At 48.3% G+C, this 20,573-nt stretch overlaps 2 protein-coding genes across 3 annotated transcripts in view; both read right to left on the bottom strand.

The window, feature by feature from the left end:
- Positions 1-1,424: 1,424 nt before the first annotated feature.
- On the bottom strand, positions 1,425-4,577 carry LOC137878914 (uncharacterized). 2 transcript variants are annotated; one of them, XM_068719423.1, is made up of 3 exons: positions 3,920-4,577; positions 3,264-3,358; positions 1,425-3,163 (listed from the first exon to the last, which is right to left on the bottom strand). In XM_068719423.1, the coding sequence occupies exons 1-3, from the start codon at positions 4,119-4,121 to the stop codon at positions 1,844-1,846; spliced, it is 1,617 nt and encodes a 538-aa protein (XP_068575524.1). In that variant the 5' UTR covers positions 4,122-4,577; the 3' UTR covers positions 1,425-1,843. The 2 variants fall into 2 exon arrangements, with proteins under 2 accessions (XP_068575524.1, XP_068575525.1); XM_068719424.1 differs by having other exon boundaries at positions 3,264-3,428; positions 3,920-3,938.
- A 66-nt stretch (positions 4,578-4,643) lies between these two features.
- Positions 4,644-20,573, bottom strand: part of r3hdm1 (R3H domain containing 1) — a 33,648-nt gene continuing 17,718 nt past the window's right edge. Inside the window, 18 exon segments of the mRNA XM_068719421.1 lie at positions 4,644-5,724; positions 5,726-5,979; positions 6,922-7,006; positions 7,116-7,213; positions 8,113-8,275; positions 8,869-9,050; positions 10,021-10,124; positions 12,269-12,402; positions 12,822-12,979; positions 16,017-16,143; positions 16,250-16,612; positions 17,341-17,463; positions 17,736-17,893; positions 18,330-18,599; positions 18,698-18,930; positions 19,734-19,787; positions 20,038-20,063; positions 20,432-20,527. Coding sequence (XP_068575522.1) covers positions 5,647-5,724; positions 5,726-5,979; positions 6,922-7,006; positions 7,116-7,213; positions 8,113-8,275; positions 8,869-9,050; positions 10,021-10,124; positions 12,269-12,402; positions 12,822-12,979; positions 16,017-16,143; positions 16,250-16,612; positions 17,341-17,463; positions 17,736-17,893; positions 18,330-18,599; positions 18,698-18,930; positions 19,734-19,787; positions 20,038-20,063; positions 20,432-20,527 — 2,706 coding nt within the window. The 3' untranslated portion in view covers positions 4,644-5,646.

Raw genomic sequence — 20,573 nt, 5'->3', positions numbered from 1 at the left:
ATACTATCCACCGTACCCCTCCTGGGCAGGGTGATGATCTGTAAAGAGAATCATTAAGATGCAATTTGTGGCTGCAACGTACACACACACACACACACACACACACACATACTCGTCGCCTGGAGAAGATCGTTCATCAGCCAGTGGACCTCATTCCTCACTGTGAAAAAATATGACGCGGAGGCTTACTGCCTGCCTGTGTCTGTGTGGTTGTTTAAGGTGTCTCTGTGGTCGTTTTGAGTCTCTTCGTAGTTGTTTAGCGTCTCTTTTTGATCGTTTAGCGTCTCTTTGTACTCGCTTGCTTTACTTCCCAATAAGACCTGTCAACAGTCACCAGCCACTAGTGCCCTATAGGTCCTGTTCAGTAATCCGCCCATGGTCCAATCACAGCTTTGATCCACAGCAGACCCCGCCCCCCCCAGGGAAACATGCTTGGCTTCCTTTTCTGGCCTGCTGCTGTTTTTGACCTCCATCATGAAAGTCATACATGTTATTATTCAAAAATGCAATTACCTAATTATACGTTGTGCATAATGAGGAGAGAGGATGAAAAGGGATGTGATGGAGGACCGGGGAAAACAAATTCACGCTTTCTGCTTGTTGACCCCTCTTCTCCATTTAACCGCGCCCCCCACCCGAGTGATGGGTAATTGTTCAAGACATGCTATCAAAGGGGAGGTCCAGGTGTGAAGAGGCAGCGCTCTCTCCTCCGCTCGTCTCCGATGAAGGGTTCTCCTGCTGTAATGTAATTCCTCCGTCCTCCTGGATGTTTCCATTGTGTTCGAGAGCCTCCCCCTAACGACGCCCAGCGCTGCAGCTCGGCAACCTCTTCCACTATGTTCCTATGGTAACAACCCAGAGAGAGAGTGTGTGTGTGTGTGTGTGTGTGTGTCTGGGAGATGAGTGATTGTCTATGTTTGTGTGCGTTCATTACGGCTGTGTGGCTCATTTCTACATAATGAATCAATTACCGAGGCTGGGGAGCGAGCTCATTTGAATAATCGCAGAGACAAACGATTTAACTGAGGATCTTCACACATCACATGTACGGATCAGCATTTCCCTTGGATAAGGGGTGTGTGTGTGTGTGTGTGTGTGTGTGTGTGTGTGTGGAGGGGATAGGGTGTATAATGGGACGTCCAGCTGACATCATTCGCCTGCCAATCTGCGGCCTGATTGCCAAACCCCGGCCTCCATAATAGCTTCACTGAGCAGGACTGTGGCAGCTACAGCGTCTCTATTTTTAACCGGTTCAGCAGGCGGGAGAAAGTGTCACACTGCCCCCTACTGCCCAACGCCGGTACATGCTACTGATCTCAGCAGAACGACAGTGGGATTACTCAGAGCGTACTAAACCGTGAAGCCTCGAAAACTTTAAAAATAGAAAAAAAAAATCTGTTTATCAGATTAAAAACACAACAAACTTCAAATAAAATGATTTATTACCAGCGAATGATTAAGTAACCTGTAGACAAGAGAGTAGGAAGATGTGATTAGGTGAGACAGGCTGTCGTCCGTCAATTTTTGCTTTTAATTATCTTTTGTGATTAAGGTGTGACGAGGTTAATTAAGACTTGTCCTCACCGCTGTGAGAACAGCCGCGTGGATTAAAAACCTGATTATTAAACCAACCACAAACAGAAGCCTCAGCATAGAAACAAAGGGGTTTTATCTAATAAGAGAACTGAACTTAGCTGTAATTGACGCACATGTGTAATTATGCAAGTGTTATTTATTTCTATAGTTGTAATTATTACTACAAAAAATTGATTTCAGACAAACTGCAGGAGGCGGTTTTTGTGACACGCAGCACAACTGCACCACCCTGTGGTCGTTGATATTACTACATGTATTTATGCCCCGTCCTCTCCATTCTCAGAGGGTCTTTGAGTCGAGCGACTCTATCCTCCACGCATCTGAGGAAAAGGTGACCTGACCCCGAGGGGCCGATGACTTTGATGCAAGAGTCCTCCAGCAAGTAAAGAACGTTGTGGTACAGCGCATTCGCATCATCGCAGATTTGAATCAGTTTGTGTCTATCGGGCTGCTCGTCCTCGTCCAAGTCGATCCGATGAACTCTTAACATCTGCTGCCACAACTCCGCCAACCAATTGAGGTCCTCCGACGCCTCCCGGATCCTTGAGACCACCTTGGAGGTTTTCCTCTCAGTCCACGATACCCGCGTGAGGTCGGCGCCTTCGCGGACAACGCGCGCGTCGAGGATCCTCAAGCATCTGTCCAACTCCCTCTTCTCAAACTTTTCGATGTACCTGAAAGTGTACGAGTCGACCCAGACGCACGCGTCCCCCTCAGCAGACGGCTCTTCCGCGTCCTCCGCATGGCTCTTGGAGGACGTCGAGGCATCTTTGGTTCGGGGGATCTTAGCGGTGAAGGCTGAGCTGCTCTGATCCGGATCCTTCAGATAGTCGGTTCTGCTGTAGAAGGAGCCTGTCGGATTCTCTCCCCTGATCCCGGGTGCTAAAATCCTGTCTGGTCTGGTGCGTTTTTCTGAAGTTCCGTCTGCTGCTGGCTGTGTTGCTGATATTTCCTCTGCTCTGTGCAGGTCCAGGCCTGATAAGGAAGATGTAAGCCCTGCATTCAGCACCTTTGACAGCTCTGTCCCGTATTCTGCGGGCATTTCCCGCCTGGACCGATCCCTCGGCTCTTCTTCCCCGTTGCCGTGTGTGTTGTAAAAACTCCCGGCGGCCAAACTCTCATGAGAAACTTTTGGCCTCAGGGAAGCGGTTCGAGTTTTCCCTTTTGAGAGCGGGCTTTGGACTTCGGCTGCCTCACCTGTGGCCTGCGTCGATAAGCAGTGCGAGCTCCCCCCCGGTCCCGGCTTAGCTTCAGAACCGCCGCAGTTTACGGAGCCGACGACCTCGCGGCGAGCCATTGCCCTCGGATTAAGAGGGGATTCTCTCGGTTTGACGGCGGCAGCTCGGGCCGAGACTTTGACTGATTTAAGCCGGCCGGCCCTGAGGATGACGTCCTGCCTCAGGGCCTGGACGGCGGAGAAGGGCCCCTCCACGGTGGCTTCGGTCTGCTGGGGGGAAGGCCGGAAACGCAGCGACCTGTGAGCCGACCGCAGACTCTGGATCAGCGTCGACGGATCCCCGCCGAACACGGAGAGGTCGACCGTAGCGCCGGAGACGTACAAATACACCTGCGGCACAAGAGCACATTGGAATAAACATCTTACATCGGAGAAACATGTAACTGTCAGTCTCGTGTAAATTACAGAGCAGCACAACTCTGACACTCACATCTCTAGTGAAGGGGAACACGGTGAGGAGGAAGTCGTTTGGGAACTCATCGTCCGTCATGACCTGCCGCTCCTTCTGCACCACCCTCTCTGCATCTGCCAAGAGTACTGCACTGCTCCATCAACATTACAGTGTCTTCATAACGCCTCTCTGTTGTCATACAGACTACAATGGTGCGAGTTAAACCACTTCATGTAAACACCTCTGATCTACACTTCAGCTCTCTGCACGCTGTGTGCGCAGTTCCCATGGGAACCAATTAGAGCGTGAAAACAGGAGACACGTTTGACAATGACTTTAAGGCATTTCCGCATTTTAGTGTCCATTCACTGAGCCTCTCGCGTGCTGCCGTCACATTCCAGTCGCAGCTAATAAGCGTCAATAAATAAACATACGAGTGTTAAAGATGGCCGGGTGCTGGTTTATGCTCAGTGACTTAATGTAGTGATACACCTGAGAGGCACAAACTGGGGCTTCTGGACAAGGAAGTCAACTTAAAAAGAGTCTTTTTTTAAATGGAGTTTTGCGCGTTAACGATAAACAGTTATGAACCTGTTTATTGTTAACTTATGCTCCTCAGAGTGGACACAACTAGCAGACACGCGCTATAGTATGATTAGCTTGTAGCCTGTGTTTAGCTAACCCGTTGTATTTACCTTCCGTTTTTTCAAAAGTGACAAAAGCGACTCCGTCCATGTTGGTGGGGTACTCGACCACCTCGACGTCTCCTCCTCGACTCCTCTTGCGGCTTAGGAAGTGAATAGTCAGCTTGTCCACCATCCTGCTGACGGGTAACGGGTCGGGCACCCCGGACACGACGACCGTCCTGGAGCTTTCCTCCCGGCGGTCGGTCTCCATTACTGGACGCAGACCATGAGGCCTAGCAAACACAAGCTAGCTGCTAACGCGCGTTTCTTTTTCATCAGCGCTAACTCTGCTCCGTTGCTATAAACAGTTACCAGAACAGTGTTCACTTTCACTTTCGCCCTGCCATGTGTCAGTTACTTGTAGTAACAGCGTTTGTCCACTAGGGGTCTCTGTTTCTCCACATTTCACCCACCGAGAAGACGGTTTATTCAAAATAGCTCATTTCATGCAGACGGAAATTAGGCTGCTAAGCAGAGCAAATATCTCTGCAATGCCCTAAAGGCAGAGATAAAAACCAAGAGCAACATTTTCCAAAAAAGTTGCCTCATGTCTCTCTCTCACACACACACACACACACACACACACACACACACACACACACACACACACACACACACACACACACACACACACACACACACACACACACACACACACACACACAATTTCAATACTCCCTCAGTTTCATATCATTGCTTGACCTTTCAACATTGGAAAAAGTTGTTCAACACGAGTGGTGCAAACATTTATTAGAGTCCAAAAAAAAAAAAAAAAAATAAAGAAAAGCCACACCAGACACAGAACACCTCTCATGATTCACACAAATAAAATACCACCCCACCCCCCCTCTCCAAAAAAAAAAAAAAAGAAGCCAAGTAGTGACAAAGTCGATTGCATTTTTCTTGTGCATATAAACATTTTAATTAAATATAAAAGAAAGTGGCCTGGCCGAGTGCAACAAACTGGTACGAGAGGTGTGGGGGGGGGGGGGGGGGGGGGAATAAAAGAAAATCCAGGTCCTGTCTGATACCGATCAAATCTCCGTTCATCACTACAGTGCAAATCCAACATTCACTGCGTGTAAAAGTGACTTTAAATAATTCAGGTAGTACATCTATTATTCAGTGTTTATTATTGTATGGGCTCAACATTGTACAAGTGCCGCTGCGCGTTATTCTCGGGAGATAAATGCCGCTCAGTGTCACGACTCAGTGGCTTTGGACACGGATGATGGAATTATTGATGAACGCTAAATAAAAATGAAACACTTTGATGTGAACGCTCAGTTCGATACGGTACGGAGGCCCCGAGCACAGAAACATCCTCGAACCAGGAACTAGTAGATTATGTGTACGTTTAGCTCGAGATGGTGGCGTTGTGCTCACACACCTGCTATCGAAAGAGCCACAGTGGAATCTCGCTCTCCAAACATTTTCATTTTTGAACAGCAAACTACTTTTTCTTTTTTTTTTTTTTTAAGAATAGAGAAGGGGCCAGCTCAGCAGTCACGGACGCTTTTCACAAATAAAACCAAACTTGGGGCCCGTTGGCCAGAAAAATTATAAAATTAACTAAAATAAAATAAAAGTGAACGTTCATTCTTCAAACATTTGATTTGTTTTTTGTATTTGGACAGAGTCTGGGACTTGAACCGAGGCGGTCCAGCCCGAGGCAGCAGAGGCAGGTGGTTGGGTGTGCGTTTGCGTGGTGCTCCTTTAAGACGCCGCGAGATGTTTTAGCAGCTCTGAGCCGGACCTTGTCCGAGGCCACGCGGCTCCCCGTTGTGTCCGGCGCTAGTTCGGAGTTCTAAGGCGGGCCTGGGGTCCGCCGTGGTGGAGCGTGGCGCTCGGGGCGGCGTGTCTGGGGGGTAGCATGGCGAAGATGGAGTATGACGAGGCCAGGCGTCCGCCGGGAGCGTCTCTGGCCGCCGCGCCGCGCAGCCGGGGCTGATGGTCCGACAGCCGCTGGATCAATTGGCCCCCTCTGCAGAGCTCTGCCAGGAGGTGGTGGGAGTCTGTGCAACCGATCCCCTCCGGAGGACCCGTCACTTCCAGGATCTGACTGCTCACTGCGGACACACACACACACACACACACACACACACACACACACACACACACACACACACACACACACACACACACACACACACACACACACACACACACACACACACACACACACACACACACACACACACACACCGTGAGCAGCAGAGCCAGTAAATAAAACAACTGTCACAGGTGAAGAGAGAAGTCAGACCTGCACCATCGGGAGGCTTCAATAAACTGCTGCTGTCAGCTTTAAAGCTTTAGGTGGAAGGTCGGTACAAATATCCCGCAAATTTGGTGTTTTTTTCCACCAATTTCCTGATGGGTTACATTTTTAAAAAATGCTTGATTGTCAGTTTAAAGATAGCGCTGCTTTTCTTACTCCCAGACAGCATTGACATTTTACAGCAGAGCTGTAAGTGTTGAACTTTCCACCGACCCCCCCTGCTTGATGATTGTACAAGTGAGATTGTTGACAAAAGCACCTGAATAATGCAAAAAAAACAACGACAGAAAACGCCATATTCGAAATAATCAGCACATTTGTACTCTCGGCACAAATACCGCCGGGGCTGCAGGTTCCACAGCCAGGTGTGAATTCTGCCCCGTCTGTGAATTTATTCTGCTTACATTCACAAACTAGACGCTTTCCTCCGCAGCAGTGGGGAGTGCAGCAAGCACATTTTGACACAAAAAAATAAATAATAACTGACGTTATTTCAATCTGCTAAATAGACCACACAGCAGCTGAGTTCATCACGTTTTCTGATTGACATCCAAAACCTGATGCTTCACTCCTGGACTTATATAATAGACAATATATAAATCACTTTCATGCTTCTTTCTGTACACGGACGGTCAAATTTCGGTGGTGACCTCTCATTAAATAAAAAAAAAAAAATGGCCGCCGTTAGCTCGAGGTTCACTAAACTCAAGCGTCCCTCTGGACTTCCTATTACCTGCTTCACCTACACTGAGATCTGAAGACAGAGGTTTTCTGCTGGCCTTCCTCCCATGACTGCTACGCCAAACCCCCAGTGGACCCTGAGGAGACAAGAGGAAACCAGTGAGGTCATCTGTGGAGGGAATGACCCGTATAACCGATCGAAGGCTATTGTAACATTTTGTATCGTCATGCGTTTGTGTGCCTGACCTGGTGTTTGGCCACTATGTGTGCGGTGTGGATCAGCGGAGGTCTGATGGAGGGTTTGTAATGCAGAGGTTGGCCCAGTAGAGAGTAGTGTGCTTCACCTAGACGTCACAGAAAGAAAAGTTTCAGGTCAGTCGAAACAAGAAGCTCAACGTCTACTGTGAGTTTAGAACCGAGAGCGAACTTTTTACATTTTTAGAAAGGAAATGCAATTACATAAAAAAATAAAATAATAATTTGAGCAAACAAAAATGTACTCTGTGCTACATGGTAAATCATTTGTACGTTAGTCTGTAGTTCATGAGCTTGCAACCTTGCCCTCTTTTTAGGTAGCTAGCGTTAGCCACCCAAGCATCAGCTAACTAAGCTATTTGGCTAATTGGATAATTCCAGCGACACAGCCAAGGCATTAATGTAGTTCCTTTAAAAAAAACCCCAAAAACCATCAACTTTAACTGTGTTTCTAAATTTAAACAATTAAAATCTAAGATATGACATTCATTGGACAGAGTGAGCATAAATCTGTTTAACAGCACGCTATAAGGTGGTTAATAGTATTTAGCAAGTCAGCTAACATTAGCTATATAAATATAAAACTACACTTACATTTTTTTATGGACACTTGTAGTATTAAAGAAATGTAGGGGTGCAGTGAAAGTTCATGTTCTTTGATTATCACGTACACCAATTATGTTAGCTTAGCTTAGTTAGCCACTGCTTACATGGCTAGCTAGCTAGCTACTAGGACGGCTGAGAGCGTACAGACCAGGGATGGTGAGTGAGGAGGTCATTATGTGTGCTCATGTAGATAATTTACAAAGCACAAAATATTTTGCTCAAATTAAATAATTTTTGCATGAAAACTTCTCTCTAAAATATAATTAACATGCTTGCAAAAAGAACATTTGTACACAGAGGATTGAGGCAGAAATACAACTCCAGAGGTTTTGATTATCCCGATGATGTTTTTGGTGTGCGAGGCGGCCCTCGTGTCTCTGACCTTGTCCACTGTGGCAGAAGGCTGTAGGGAGCGGCGGGTGGTGGTGGTGGTGGTGCGGGTGGCGCGCCATGACAGGGATGGACGAGATGCCTGACGGGAGGCCCTTGAAGCTGGGCGGCTGGCCTGGCAAAGGAGTGAGTGCCGGGGACAAGGGCAGGCTGCTCTACACGCAACACACCGGCGGTGAGGCGACGGGGGGGGGGGGGGGGGGAGAACACAGAGACACTTTCATTCAAAAAAAAAAATAAATAAAAAAAGCAAACATCGGCGTTTCTCTCCCCTGCAAAGTCGTCGCTTTAATGTGCCGTTCTATCCACATTAGTCCCCCCTAATGTACCGTTACACCCTAATGCTCGGGACTATTTTCTCCTCATTTTCAGGCTACGCCCGCGCCGGCGACTTCATTTGCGGAGCCTGTTTACTGCGACATTTAACCCGCCCGCAGGAGGAATTTGGCAATTCCCGCGTCACTGTCAGACTCAGACAACCAAAATAAATTGCCTCTCAAATTGCTTTCTTGTGACCGTCTCAACTTCCCGACACGTACCGTGTTGTCCTGTGTGGCGAACGCTACCTGAGCAATTTCATAATTTAATCTAACACTGTTTGGAAATTGTCGTTGTCAAGTCAAAACCTCTGGGCCACTGAGCAAGACGATCCTCAAAAAGGTTATTAAAAGGTTATAAATACAATCTTATGAGTGCTGTTTTATTGAACATTTGGACGCCGTCTGATGCACATGGAGTGCGTTTGTACCTGGGTGCTGTCTGGAGGCGCGGGGAGCTCAGCGGGCCTGCGGCTGCGCTGGTGCTCGGGGCCCGGGTGTTTGTGTCCGGGCTGTTTCCGCTGGCAGGGGGAGGGGGCCCGGGGCTGCTGGCAGGAGGGCGCCGTCATTTGCAGCATCACCATGCCGCCGCCGGGGGCCGGGGGTAACAACCCTGCACAAACGCACATGGAAAAAAACAACTAAAAAAAACCCACAAAAGCGGGGAATTGAAACAATGTTGAAAAGAGCCAAATGAGGTCAGGCAGACACGGTAAAACAGTTAATACTGTTTTTTTGTTTTTTTTATTGAATTCATCATTTATACATCATAGTACGCTGACAGACTAAATGTGAAGTTTTTCGACCCCAAAAAGCTCTTATTCAGCACTTTGGTTCAGCGGCTGAGCATTTAGGTTGAAGCAATAACAGTCCATTCCCCCTTCGCTGCTGCAATCCTCTACGATAATGCTGAAGATCCAATTATCTTATTAGTTTTTGATGCATTAATGTGAATTAAAAAAAAATATCAAAGAACCTTCTGCTCCGAGAACAAAAAAAGAAAAAGAATTAATTTCTGTTTACAAAAAGCTGGCAATCGTGTTGTAAAATGTGCAACGCCGACGCCGCTGTTGATTTATTAATCATCACCCGACAACAGTTGCAAGGACAATAGATGTTTGGACTTAAAATCGGACGGATTACTTCTGGCCCCGGCCAATTAAAAGTGTTCGCCGGTGACGCCGCGAGTGAGGCCGCCCGCGAGACCTTCATCCGACCTCATTACTGACGGGGGCTGGAAGTGACGGCTCCCTCCATCACCCCCCCCACATAACAATCAGGCATGAATAATAAAGGTCATTAGTAAGGAGACGGCCCCACCTGGGCCTCTGGACAGCCATTCTCTGAGCCCTCGGAAAGGCCAGCACATGAAAACACGGCTCATTACAGCAACTTTTATTCCTATAAACTACGTTTTTATCCTATTTTTTTTTTAGACTATCTAGCCCCTGATTAACCTATATTATCCAATATGTCGCCATGGTCCATTTATCCGCTGTCGTCGACGTAGCGGTCAACCTTACTGGCCGTTTAATCCCAGCGCAGCTCCAGGGTGGGTGGGGGGGGGGGGGGGGGGGACGTACCTGCAAACTGCTGGCCTGGGTGCTGCTGGGAGACGCAGGGGGACGAGGTCTGAGAAAACTGGAGCTGCTCCATCATCTGGGCGGGCAGGAAACTCACCGTGGAGCTGTGAGAGAGAACACACAGAAGGAAGTGTTTTAGAACAGAGATGATGGAGTAGAGATCATGAGGCCTACAATTAGTCACCGTGTGCAACAATTTGACATTTATGCCACATTTTTGTCTATAAATGATGACACCATTAGTCCTTCGACAGAAAAGTTCTTCGCGTTCAACATATGATGGTTCCAGCGTCTCAAAATGTGAGAATTTGTTGCTTGTTGTTGTCTTACAGGACATTAAACGGAATACATATTTGGGTTTTGGACTGTTGCTTTTACAAAACAAGACATTTGATGCCATCAACTTCTCTAGGAGATTGTGATTTGCATTTTAAAATGTTTAATAGAATAATAAAAAAAAAGTAAAATAATCAGCAAATTAATCAACAATATAAATGATAGGTAGTTGCGGCCACAATAATATTAATTACCAATAAAGTTGTTAATTGGACGATAAACATGACGTGGACCTGAATAAGCAGCAGAAAACGAGAGGGCAATTGAAAGGGTGGATTAACCAATTAATGGTCCGGATCAGAAAACATGTGATTCAACAAGCCAATCAGATTTGGCTCCCCTTCCTACGCCACATGTAGGCTAGGCTCATTAGAATGTACCGCCCCCCTCATCTGTACATCTCCCCGCAACATGAGAACTACCTTCGGAAAGGTGACCTGTATATTTCTCGCGAGCCAATCAGAGCAGACTGGGCTATTTACGGGGATAGGGTCTTAAAGAGACAGGCGCTAAAACAGAGCGTTTCAGAGAGAGGGTGAATACAGGTTTATTTAGAGAGACATTATGAGAAAAATAACGTTTAAAATAAATAAATAAAGCATGTAGACATGTTGTAGTATAAACCCAAGATATAAAAAATAAACCTAAAAATAAGTAGAATATGTCCCCTTTAAATGTTGGCAAATCTGTCAGCAGCAGCACCTGAAGAAGAAGTACTCCGACACGATGCTCACGCCTCTGTGATTAGAAGAGGACTTCTAAAAACCCGCACAGACGTGTCCGTCTCCCCGCAGCTGGGGTATTCAATTTGAAATTTAACTTTCAACTCCATCTGCAGAAGCAGGCGCTCGGCTCCGTGAGCAAACCCGCCTGCAGGGACTCGTGTCCAGCTGGTGAGAAAGCGGGCTGCAGGTGGACATCCGGGCCTCCGGGGAGAACGCTGAGCTGTTTGAAAACTCGCTGCCGCATAAATCATTTTTTTTTTCTCCACGCCAACTGCCCTACTAAAGCAGCCTCGTTTTACAGCTGGGACAATGAGAGAGGGTGACCTCTCTCTCTCTCTCTCTCTCTCTCTCTCTTTCTCCCATGTGTGTGTGTGTGCACACATTGTTCTTTCTGCAGGTGACGACTAACGTACATGGCTGTTTTTTTCCTCGTCTGGCGTTTGTCGTGTGTACGAGCGCGTCCCAGCGGTGCTCCCCTACACCGGCATCCAGATTGATTGGGTCCGCGGAGGTAGGAGCTAATTACATGTTTTTGCTTTTCGGTGAACCAGTTCTATCAATCAACTCGTAATGAGAGCGAGCGGCAGAGTACCGGAGGAAGACGCACGCGCACACACACATACACACACACACACACAGTGAATAAAGATGACCTTGACTCGGATTCACCGTCGGGTCTATAAATAAGAGGCACCTGCAGCATCGCGTACCTGCAAATCGGTTTCTGGGACAAAGAACATTTGCAGGCGAGCCAATCGTTTCATCTGAAGCAACTTCAGCTATTAGCGACCGTCTTTAATGAAAGGAGGGACATAAATCAAGAGCGGGTTTATTATCAGGCCTCATTAAAAGGCCTTCGGAATGATTTTTAAATGGATCAATGTAAACTGGGTCATGAAAGAAATTATGTTGATACAAAACATAAGCGTGCGATAACAAGGTAAACTAATTACGCCCATATATTAAAGCATCAATGCAATAAAACAACTTTGATCTTCAAACTATTTCATACTGGGCTCCCTATGAATGAAACCTTTTGCAATGAAAACTTTTATTTTTGAAGGAACTGTTCATTTAACGCGGAACCATTAATTGAAAAGAGAGTTCAGATCTCAATGAGACTTCAATAAAAATGATCTCAAGCTCGTTTTTCGTGCAGAGCGCCGGCGGTCGTTTGGACGCCGTACCTCATGGTGGTGTGCTGGTTCGGGGGGAGCAGGCTGTAGCAGGGCTGCATGCCGGCCACGGCCATCGCCCCCTGACCCGGCTGACAGGACACAAACACTGGCTGCTGGTACGTCGGCTGTGGCACAGAAACCTGCTGCAGGAAAAAAACAAAAACAAACGGTAGGTGATCATGGAAATCAAGCAACAAAACCATAGAAAACTGGATTTATTGGCTAATTCCAGCACATGACTGTTAAGTCATTTAAAAAAATAAATAAAACAACAATACAAATCATTTTGTTTGTTGGATAAAAGCAATAAAGTAAAAAAATGTCTTTATGATATTTCCCCTTGCTATGAATACCAAAATAAAAGCACCACGGAGAAGGCTTCTTCTATCACACTTAAGCATTCCTCACTATCGGACATTTGAATCCATCGTTTTGTATTCTTTCTAATCTTAAGGACAAATAACTCAAAAGCCAACACTGGTGTTCTCCAATTAACACCGAGCGCACGCTTTTATTTTTGAAGCTGAAGACGTCGTCAGAAGGGAAAGCTTGCAGAAAGTACCTGATAGGACTGCATTGGATTGTACTGGACCATCATGCCTTGCATCTGGTTGCCCATATTGCTTTGCTGGTTGCCGGTGAGAGCCAGGCTGGTCGTCGGCTGCATGCCCACTATGGCCTGGTAGCTGGACGCCGGGTTGGGCATCATGGCTTGGTGCACTGAGGCGAGAGAAAAAGGCACAACGCCGCGTGACCGAATGAAAGGAGACCACTGACGGGAACGACGACAACAAAGACGTTGCCATTAATATTCACATTCATTTTAAAAAAAGGGACATTTGAGGAGGAGGAAAGCGGCGGATTGAAAGACGGTGGAAGTCGAGCAGGTTTGAGGCACTCGGGGATAAATGAGAAAGTCGATATATTTGATTTAGCCTGCGGGCGGCCTGAACCTGCCACCCCGAGCGGTCCAGCAGCTTCCACTCTGACGAGCGATTGGGTCGAGGGGTAAACAGAGAGGTGGCGACACGTTTCTATAGCGCTGCATAAAAACCCATTTAGAGACGGAAAATGAACGCACACACAGAGGAGACAGAGTCACGCGGACCCGTCCTGGGGGGGGGGGGGGGGATCGAACGCTTAAATGTCAAGGTGACAAAAAGAGACATCTGAAAAATACTGTCCCTCGTGACACACACACACACACACACACACACACACACACACACACACACACACACGTGTGGTAATCCAATGGACAAAAGGAGAGGACGTCCTTTTGTGAAGGTGTCTTTACAGTCTGCCGCCCTGGGAGAGAAAAAAGTACAACTAGACAATGAGAGTGCTCGGCAAGGAGGGGGTGGGGGGACGGACTATTTTTATACACCCTCGTCTCCCACCTTCGCTCACAAACCGAGCATGAAATCATGGTAATATCACCCCCCCCCCCCCCCCCCCCCCCCCCCCCTGTTTTATTCCATTCCAGCAGGCCTGGCAGATTGGGACTTCTACACCGAGGACGTTCCTTCCCGTCCTGCTCGGTCCTCGTTACCTTGTTGCCGACCGAGATGGGCCCGCGTGTCCCGCGAGGGTGAGGGAGTGAGGGGCTGAAAAAGAGACCGGTTCACTGTGAGATTCATAGAGGCCTCTCAGACAGCGTCCCGGCCCCGCATCCCGCCTCTCGGGCTCGCCGTGCTTCCCCTCTGGTGTCCAATCAGACTTCAGGCCCCGAAGAGGAAGGCCCAGACCGATTTTTGACCCTTTGATTGAAAGTACACTTCACCATATATTCGTTCTAGCAATGACATTTAGTTTATACTAAGGTTAGGCGACTAATGATTTTCTTCATCTATTAATCTGACGATTCATTTTGCGTCGCATCGTTTTGCCTTTATGTCGGAAAATAATAATGTAAGCCCCGTCTCAGACCCAAAGACTTTGTTATCATAGATGACAAAGAAAAGCAGCAAATCCCAACGTTGGAGAAGCACACATTTTCAATCTTGATGATGTTTTCATCGCTCCTGAACAGAAAAGGCGCTTTTCTTTAATAAAAAGGTCCGTCGCATCCTCCTGCTGGCGATGACAAATGAAGTCAATCATTACCGAACAGTGAAGAGGAAGGAGGACAAGCGCTCTGCATAGAATACCATTTTTCCCCAGAATGACCATGACTGCAGCCGGAGGCCTGCTGCGGTCTGATGCAAGGCGGTGGAAACTCGCCTTGACTCCCGACTGCGCCGGCACTGATTACTGATTTATTGTGCGCACCCCGTGCTGCAATATCTTCACCTTTAGTCGTCTTATATATCTTTTTCTTTTTTTTAATTAATGCACAAAAAAAAAGGAGTGAAAAACATGGCACTGAAGTCATTTTTTCCCTGAGAAATAATTGCTGTCCTTTGCCTTTGTAGGTCAGCTTCATTTGTCCACCGTCTTATTCCCCGGGTCCCCAGCAGGGAAGCCGCATTTGCTGCCGACAGATGACAGAATAGTGCCGCAGCCACTTAAAGCGACGTGTGTGTGTGTGTGTGTGTGTGTGTGTACCAGCGTGCGTACAAGAGTCGCAATTGCGGGCGACATCACATCCAGTTAAGCGAGAGCGCGTGCGTGTGTGTGTGTGTGTGTGTGTGTGTGTGTGTGTGTGTGTGTGTGAGAAAGACAGAGCAGGAGCTAACAATCTCATCTCCTGTGGTGAAAAAAAAAAAAAAAAAAAAGAAAAACAGAATAATCAAGTGGATGATTCCCGGGGAGACGTGTGAACTCGTAAAAAAACAAACACGGGAAAGAAAAGGGGGGAAATATTTGTCCTTCGGTAGAGCCGTCGGACTCCCTTGTGAAGAAACACACTAGAACAAATAATCTAAGAGCTGAGAGAGAAAGAAGTCAAAGTCTAATGATTTAGTGCGACTCTTGATGCGGCGGCGAGGCTGAGAATTCTAAGGGAGAACCAGCAGCCGCTCGGCATCAGAGGCCACAGACCTCGTTCATTAAAACCTCCTTTGATTCGTCTGTGGATCCACGGCGTTAACGAGTTCAAAGCCACGCTGGAAGAAGCTGAATGAGCTTTGGTCTCACGAGAAATGAAGGGTAACCTGCTCATTTTTGTCATGAAACACAACTAAGATTTAATGTTGACTGAAGTCCTTTTCTTTCTCACAGATTTCTTTTTATATTTAACCAAATTGTGTGAAAATAATTAAGATTGTCTCTTAAGAAAACACTCTTAACGTGGGTCCCTGTTGGAGGAAAATTTAAAGTCTAATTATCTTTCTCCTGTTTTGATATCGAAGAGATGGCCTGCATGTGAGGTCCTGCCACATGTGATTGACTGGTTGAACTTTCATTGACACTTAAGACACTTAAGGAAGGGCGGATGTCGTTAACCTGCCATGGGGGATATATAAGTTTAACTCTGCCCTAGAGCTAAACTTAAGACATGTTCTCCTTTGTCTCCAAGAGTGACCTTAATGTGAGAACAGAGTGTCTAAGATGCCATGTCCTTCTCTTCCCTGTGTTGATGTAAAGCCTGTCTGTTATCTCATGTGAAGGGAGCCTGTTATGGACCATCTTGTGACTTGTGTGTACGCATGTTTACAACTATATAACCTGGTGGCTTGGAGTTGAAACTCTGAGCAGTCGTGACACATTACCTTGTATGTGTACAACCCTGTCTCCTTCTTGCAAGAATAAATGTTCTGTGATATTACTTTTACATCGGCTTCGAGTGAATTTCCCTAACAGTCCTCTTTAATACCTTGTTGCTGGGGCAGGTTTTGGCTCTGAGGGCAGTTGTAGGGCAGCGGGTTGACGGGGGGCCGGTAGTGCTGCTGCTGGCCGGAGCAGTGTGGGTGGTGGGCCGACGAGCAGTAACACGCCGACATCTGGAAAGACACAAAGTAAAGTAAACTCAAGGGCTGAGCGACACCGTTCAAATCCACGTGGAAGATAAGTCTTAAAGCTGCGGGATTAGATGCCCCCCCCCCCTACCTGCTGGACAGGCTGTTGGATGTAGGCGTGCTGCTGGAGCAGCTGCTGGTTCAGCGTGGACCCCGGGAAAGCGGCGGGGCCCGGCGTGGAGCCGGGGTACGCGTGGTTGGGGCCCGGGGTCGGTAGCGGGACGGGCTGACCCTGCAGCAACCCCGGGTGTCCCCCCGACGGCCCCGCAACCATGTAGCTAGCAACCTGCTGCTGCTGCTGTGGAGCGCCCTGCAGCACCATGGGGGAGGCGTGGTGGTGGTGGTGGTGGTACACGGCGGGATAGTGGCGGGCGTCCGCCGCCGAGGCCCCGCCGTCACTGGGTGGCTGCTGCGCCAGAGTCATGTGACTGAACTGGGTGTTGAGCGCGTCGGGCTGGAGAGAGAGAGTTCAGAGTTAACCAACGTTTTAATCGTTAAATGCGCTCAGAACACCGGTCGATACACCGGGGGAGGGGGACAGTCGACTAAGTGCAAAGACATTTGCTAAATTGATTTTCACTTGGAGGTTTAAACAAACGCAGAGAGTCTAAATCTGACCCGGGGTCTGCGGGGACCAAGAGTCCAAAAGCGAGCTATTTATCTGGCGGCGCGCCAGTCGGCCGGGTCACTTCTGACATGTTGGAAAAAAAAAAGTGGTGTTTTTTTTTTTTAGGCATGGATTATTCAGCGGCAACATCTGGTGATGAATTAAATATTAACGGAACTTTCCATGGGCGTAATTAGTCGCAGAGGCATGTCTTTCACTAAAACCAGGTCAAAAATGAGGTCAAGTGAATGCATGATCTATATACGTGGGTGCCGGCTTCGGCTGGATCCAGACGCACCTTTCCGACGAGAAACGCCAACCGAAGAGTTGAGCGGCGGAATAATAAAAAGCGGTGCTTTGAAGTTTGAGAAGGCGAGGTAATGCATTAATAAGACTCGCGTTGAGCCAAACCTCCAGTTGTATAGAGTGAGAGCTACGCTGCATGTGGCTACCAAACTCACAATTTAAAAACAGACAAAGATAACTTTGTAAAGCAAATAATAAACTCTTTTAGAGCCAGGTCTCACAGGAGGGGGGAGGGGAGAATAATAAAATGGAAGAAAGGAGTTCTGTACCACAGTGTACTGTTGGTTAGGACAGACGGGCAGGAACTGAGGAGGAGGAAGAGGAGGAAGAGAATACGAGACCGTTGGGTTGTTAACAGGCTCAGAGGACAGCTGGAGAGGAGGACAGATCGGCTGAGGAAGGAAGGAAGGAAGGAAGGAGGGGGGGACAGGAGGAAGGACACTGGTAAAAATCGGTGGGAGCCTCAACTGACCCGTTTGCAAAAATAGAAGTGAAGACATAAACGGGGTTTAGCAAAGGGAAAAGGCCTTTAGGATGAAGCCTGACTGATGGGCTGGGCAGAGGTAACACTATTAGTGAGGTTAGCGGGAGTGAGAAAAAACACTTAACATGAAGTTAATTAGAATGAGGAAAGATTGAGGAAATGTAGCCCCCGCCCACTGACCTGGGAGTGGAGGTGATTGGCCGGCTGCTGCTGTGTCGGGGCGGGGATCTGCTGCTGCTGCAGGGTTTTGCCCTGCTGTGGGTTCCTGCCAGCGGCGGGGGCCAGGGAGGCCGGGTTATAAACTACGGCGCTGCCGTCGGGGTGCATGAAAGGCTTGCCTGTCCAATTCAATTCAGAAGAGACAAAAAAAATAAACACACACACTAACAATTCATCATCGCACAGAAGGAAACACTTGAATTCTGCCCGGTGGACACGCCCGGACGTGGTCCATGAGAGAGGGAGAGGCAGCGGGAGCCGACAACCTTGGCGGCGTTTGAAAATTGCAGCTACAACTGGCCCCGCGATGAATATTTACAGATTCCTCCCATCTGTTCGGTGCATTTTGATCAGCATGCTTTGGTGTGGACACTGAAAGACAAACCGAGTGCAGCTCCATGCCAATCTGTGATTCTGTCCTCATCTCATGAATAATTCACGGGGAAACCAGAAAATTACAGCACAGGCAGAAGAAAAGAATTCCTGTGCCTTCGTGGGACTTTGTGATTTAGTGAAAGGGAGTTTTGGAAATAGAAATCTTCCCCGATCACCCACCTGTGTGCGGGTTGACCAGAACGCTGCCGGGCGGGATCCCCGACGCCTCCAGCGGCAACACGTAATAGCTGGTTGCGTCCGCGGCCGACAAGGGCTGCGGCAGGACGCTCTTGATCATCTCGGGGCGCACGGAGCCTCTGGTGTCGGCGGCCGGGTGGATCAAGGGTGCGTTGGGGATGCTGGACCAGGACGGGGCCGAGACCGGGAGAGGCAGCTGGGGACGGGACAGCGAGCCGGACGAGGAGCCGACGCTGCTGCACGATTCTGAGCCTGAGGGAAAAACAACGAGATTACCATCTGCTTCCTGCGTCTCTCAGAATTGAGAGAAGGAGCATCCCTTGGGGGTAAACGATCCGCCTCCGTCTTGCCTGTCTTGGAGAGCCTCCCGGTGCTCTTGCTGCTGGCCGTGCTGTCCCCCCGCACGAGGCCGGGGGAGATGCCGCTGAAGCTGCTGGCCTTGGTGATGGCGGGCCGCGGGGCGAGCCGGTTGGAGCTGTCCGAGCTGTCGGTGCTGCTCCACGGCCGCGGCTCACCGTGCCGCGGCAGCGTCTCCGTCTCGGAGCTGCTCTGGCGGCTGGCGCCCGACCGGCCGGCCCGTAACCTGATAATGGAAAAAAGCCTTTTAGATCACACCCGCGGCCATATTGTGCAAAAAATCCATTTCTTTGTATATTTAATATTAAAATCCAATGATCTTTTTTTTCTCCTTAAAACTAAATGACGTGCGCTAACGTAAGCTAGTATCGACCAATTTAAACCAAAGACATCCATCCATCTGCAACGGTTAGCAACCAGGGAGGTGTGAGTGGAGCTACCGTCCTCTGTTGCTCCGTATAGAGCGACAAATTCTAGGCCCGCCAGCGGTCCAATCAAATGCAAAGGATTTGATTTAAAATCCCTCTTGTAACTGAACCGTTGCTACTAACCGTTTCACTGGCGCTTTCTAAAATTTTACCAATCTTTTGCCACAATATTATAAATGGGAAAAGTGGGGGGAAAAACACCCCCACAAAACTAAAGCAGACACCTGCGTCAACCTGTTAAAAACAAGAAGCAACCGACGTATTTGTATCCTAAAGCCTTTCGATGACTCGATGACTGCGTTCTGCAAAGCGTGATCAAGAAAAGATGCCGTTTCAGAAAAAAAAACCTCATGGCGTAATCTGCGAGCTCTGGGGTTGCAATAGGCCGTCCCACACGGGCAGAAAATCCCATTTAACAGAAGCTTCCCCCCCAAAACCCTCAGATCAGCACTCCTGCTTCCTGAACGAGCCGATTAAAGCGCACGGTGATTCAAAAGGGCTCTCTCCGCCTGCGGTCGCAGCCATCTGAAAAGGAGCTGAGTGATGTGTGACGGAGGGTGGTGGGTGGTAGGACGAGGGGGGGGGGGGGGGGGAGACCTACCTGAACATTTGCCGCCTCTGTTGGGTGCTCATGCATGCGCCTTCATCCTGAGCGCTGAGGGGAAGGAGAGAGAGAGAGAGAGAGAGAGAGAGAGAGAGAGAGAGAGAGAGAGAGAGAGAGAGAGAGAGAGAGAATGAGATATCCACCATTTTAAAAAAAGAACAGGATGGTACATCATTTAAAAGGAGAAGCCATCTGAGGAACTTCAGCTCTCTTATTGGCCAATTAACTGACAGTCTATCATCCTTAGTAGATGGAGCCTTTTTTGGGAGCAAAATCATGATCATGTGATTTAACGACTTACCTCCGATCTAGTATGAAGTGATCTCCCTGTGGGTGGAAAAGAAAATCTCAGTTCAGTTTGGCATTTTCAAAATCCTTCTTTTTCTTCTTCTTTGCATGCAATCAGTTTCATTCACTGATGTAGAGACACGTGACGCTGCGTCGACGTGGACATCACCCGCTCAACCAGGTCTGGTTGTACATTTGGACTTGATAGATTTGGCTCCACATCAGAGGGAAAAAAAATAAATTCATAAATCCAGCGGCGGTAATTGGTAGCAAGAAATGCGACTGAATTTGCACATGAATAGAGACAACACAAAGATTTGTGCAACAACAACACCCCCCCCCCCCCCCCCCCCCCCCTCTCTCTCCCTCCCTCCCCCCCCCCCCCCGCCTACACAAACAGCTCTCACATCATGAGCGAATATCCTTTCTCTGGCTCGCTGGTACTCCTCCTCCCGCTCCTCCATCGATTTGCTCCTCTTGTCAGCTTTCAAACGCATTCGAATCTGTCGAGGACACGGACACGGACACACACACACACACACACACACA

This window comes from Cebidichthys violaceus, unplaced genomic scaffold (genome assembly GCF_023349555.1).
Source record: "Cebidichthys violaceus isolate CVI_PGR_0920_01 unplaced genomic scaffold, fCebVio1.0.p SCAF_24, whole genome shotgun sequence".
In the NCBI taxonomy this organism is placed as follows: Eukaryota; Metazoa; Chordata; class Actinopteri; order Perciformes; family Stichaeidae; genus Cebidichthys; species Cebidichthys violaceus.
The sequence above is the reverse complement of the archived record's forward strand: the minus strand, read 5'-3'. Positions and strand labels throughout refer to the sequence as shown.

Excerpts from the sequence above, each read along its gene's own strand:
- LOC137878914 (XM_068719423.1), bottom strand. The coding sequence starts at position 4,121 with ATGGAGACCGACCGCCGGGAGGAAAGCTCCAGGACGGTCGTCGTGTCC. Across the intron at positions 3,359-3,919 it reads CACTTTTGAAAAAACGGAAG|ATGCAGAGAGGGTGGTGCAG; the intron begins GTAAATACAACG and ends TACTCTTGGCAG. Across the intron at positions 3,164-3,263 it reads TGTTCCCCTTCACTAGAGAT|GTGTATTTGTACGTCTCCGG; the intron begins GTGAGTGTCAGA and ends CTTGTGCCGCAG.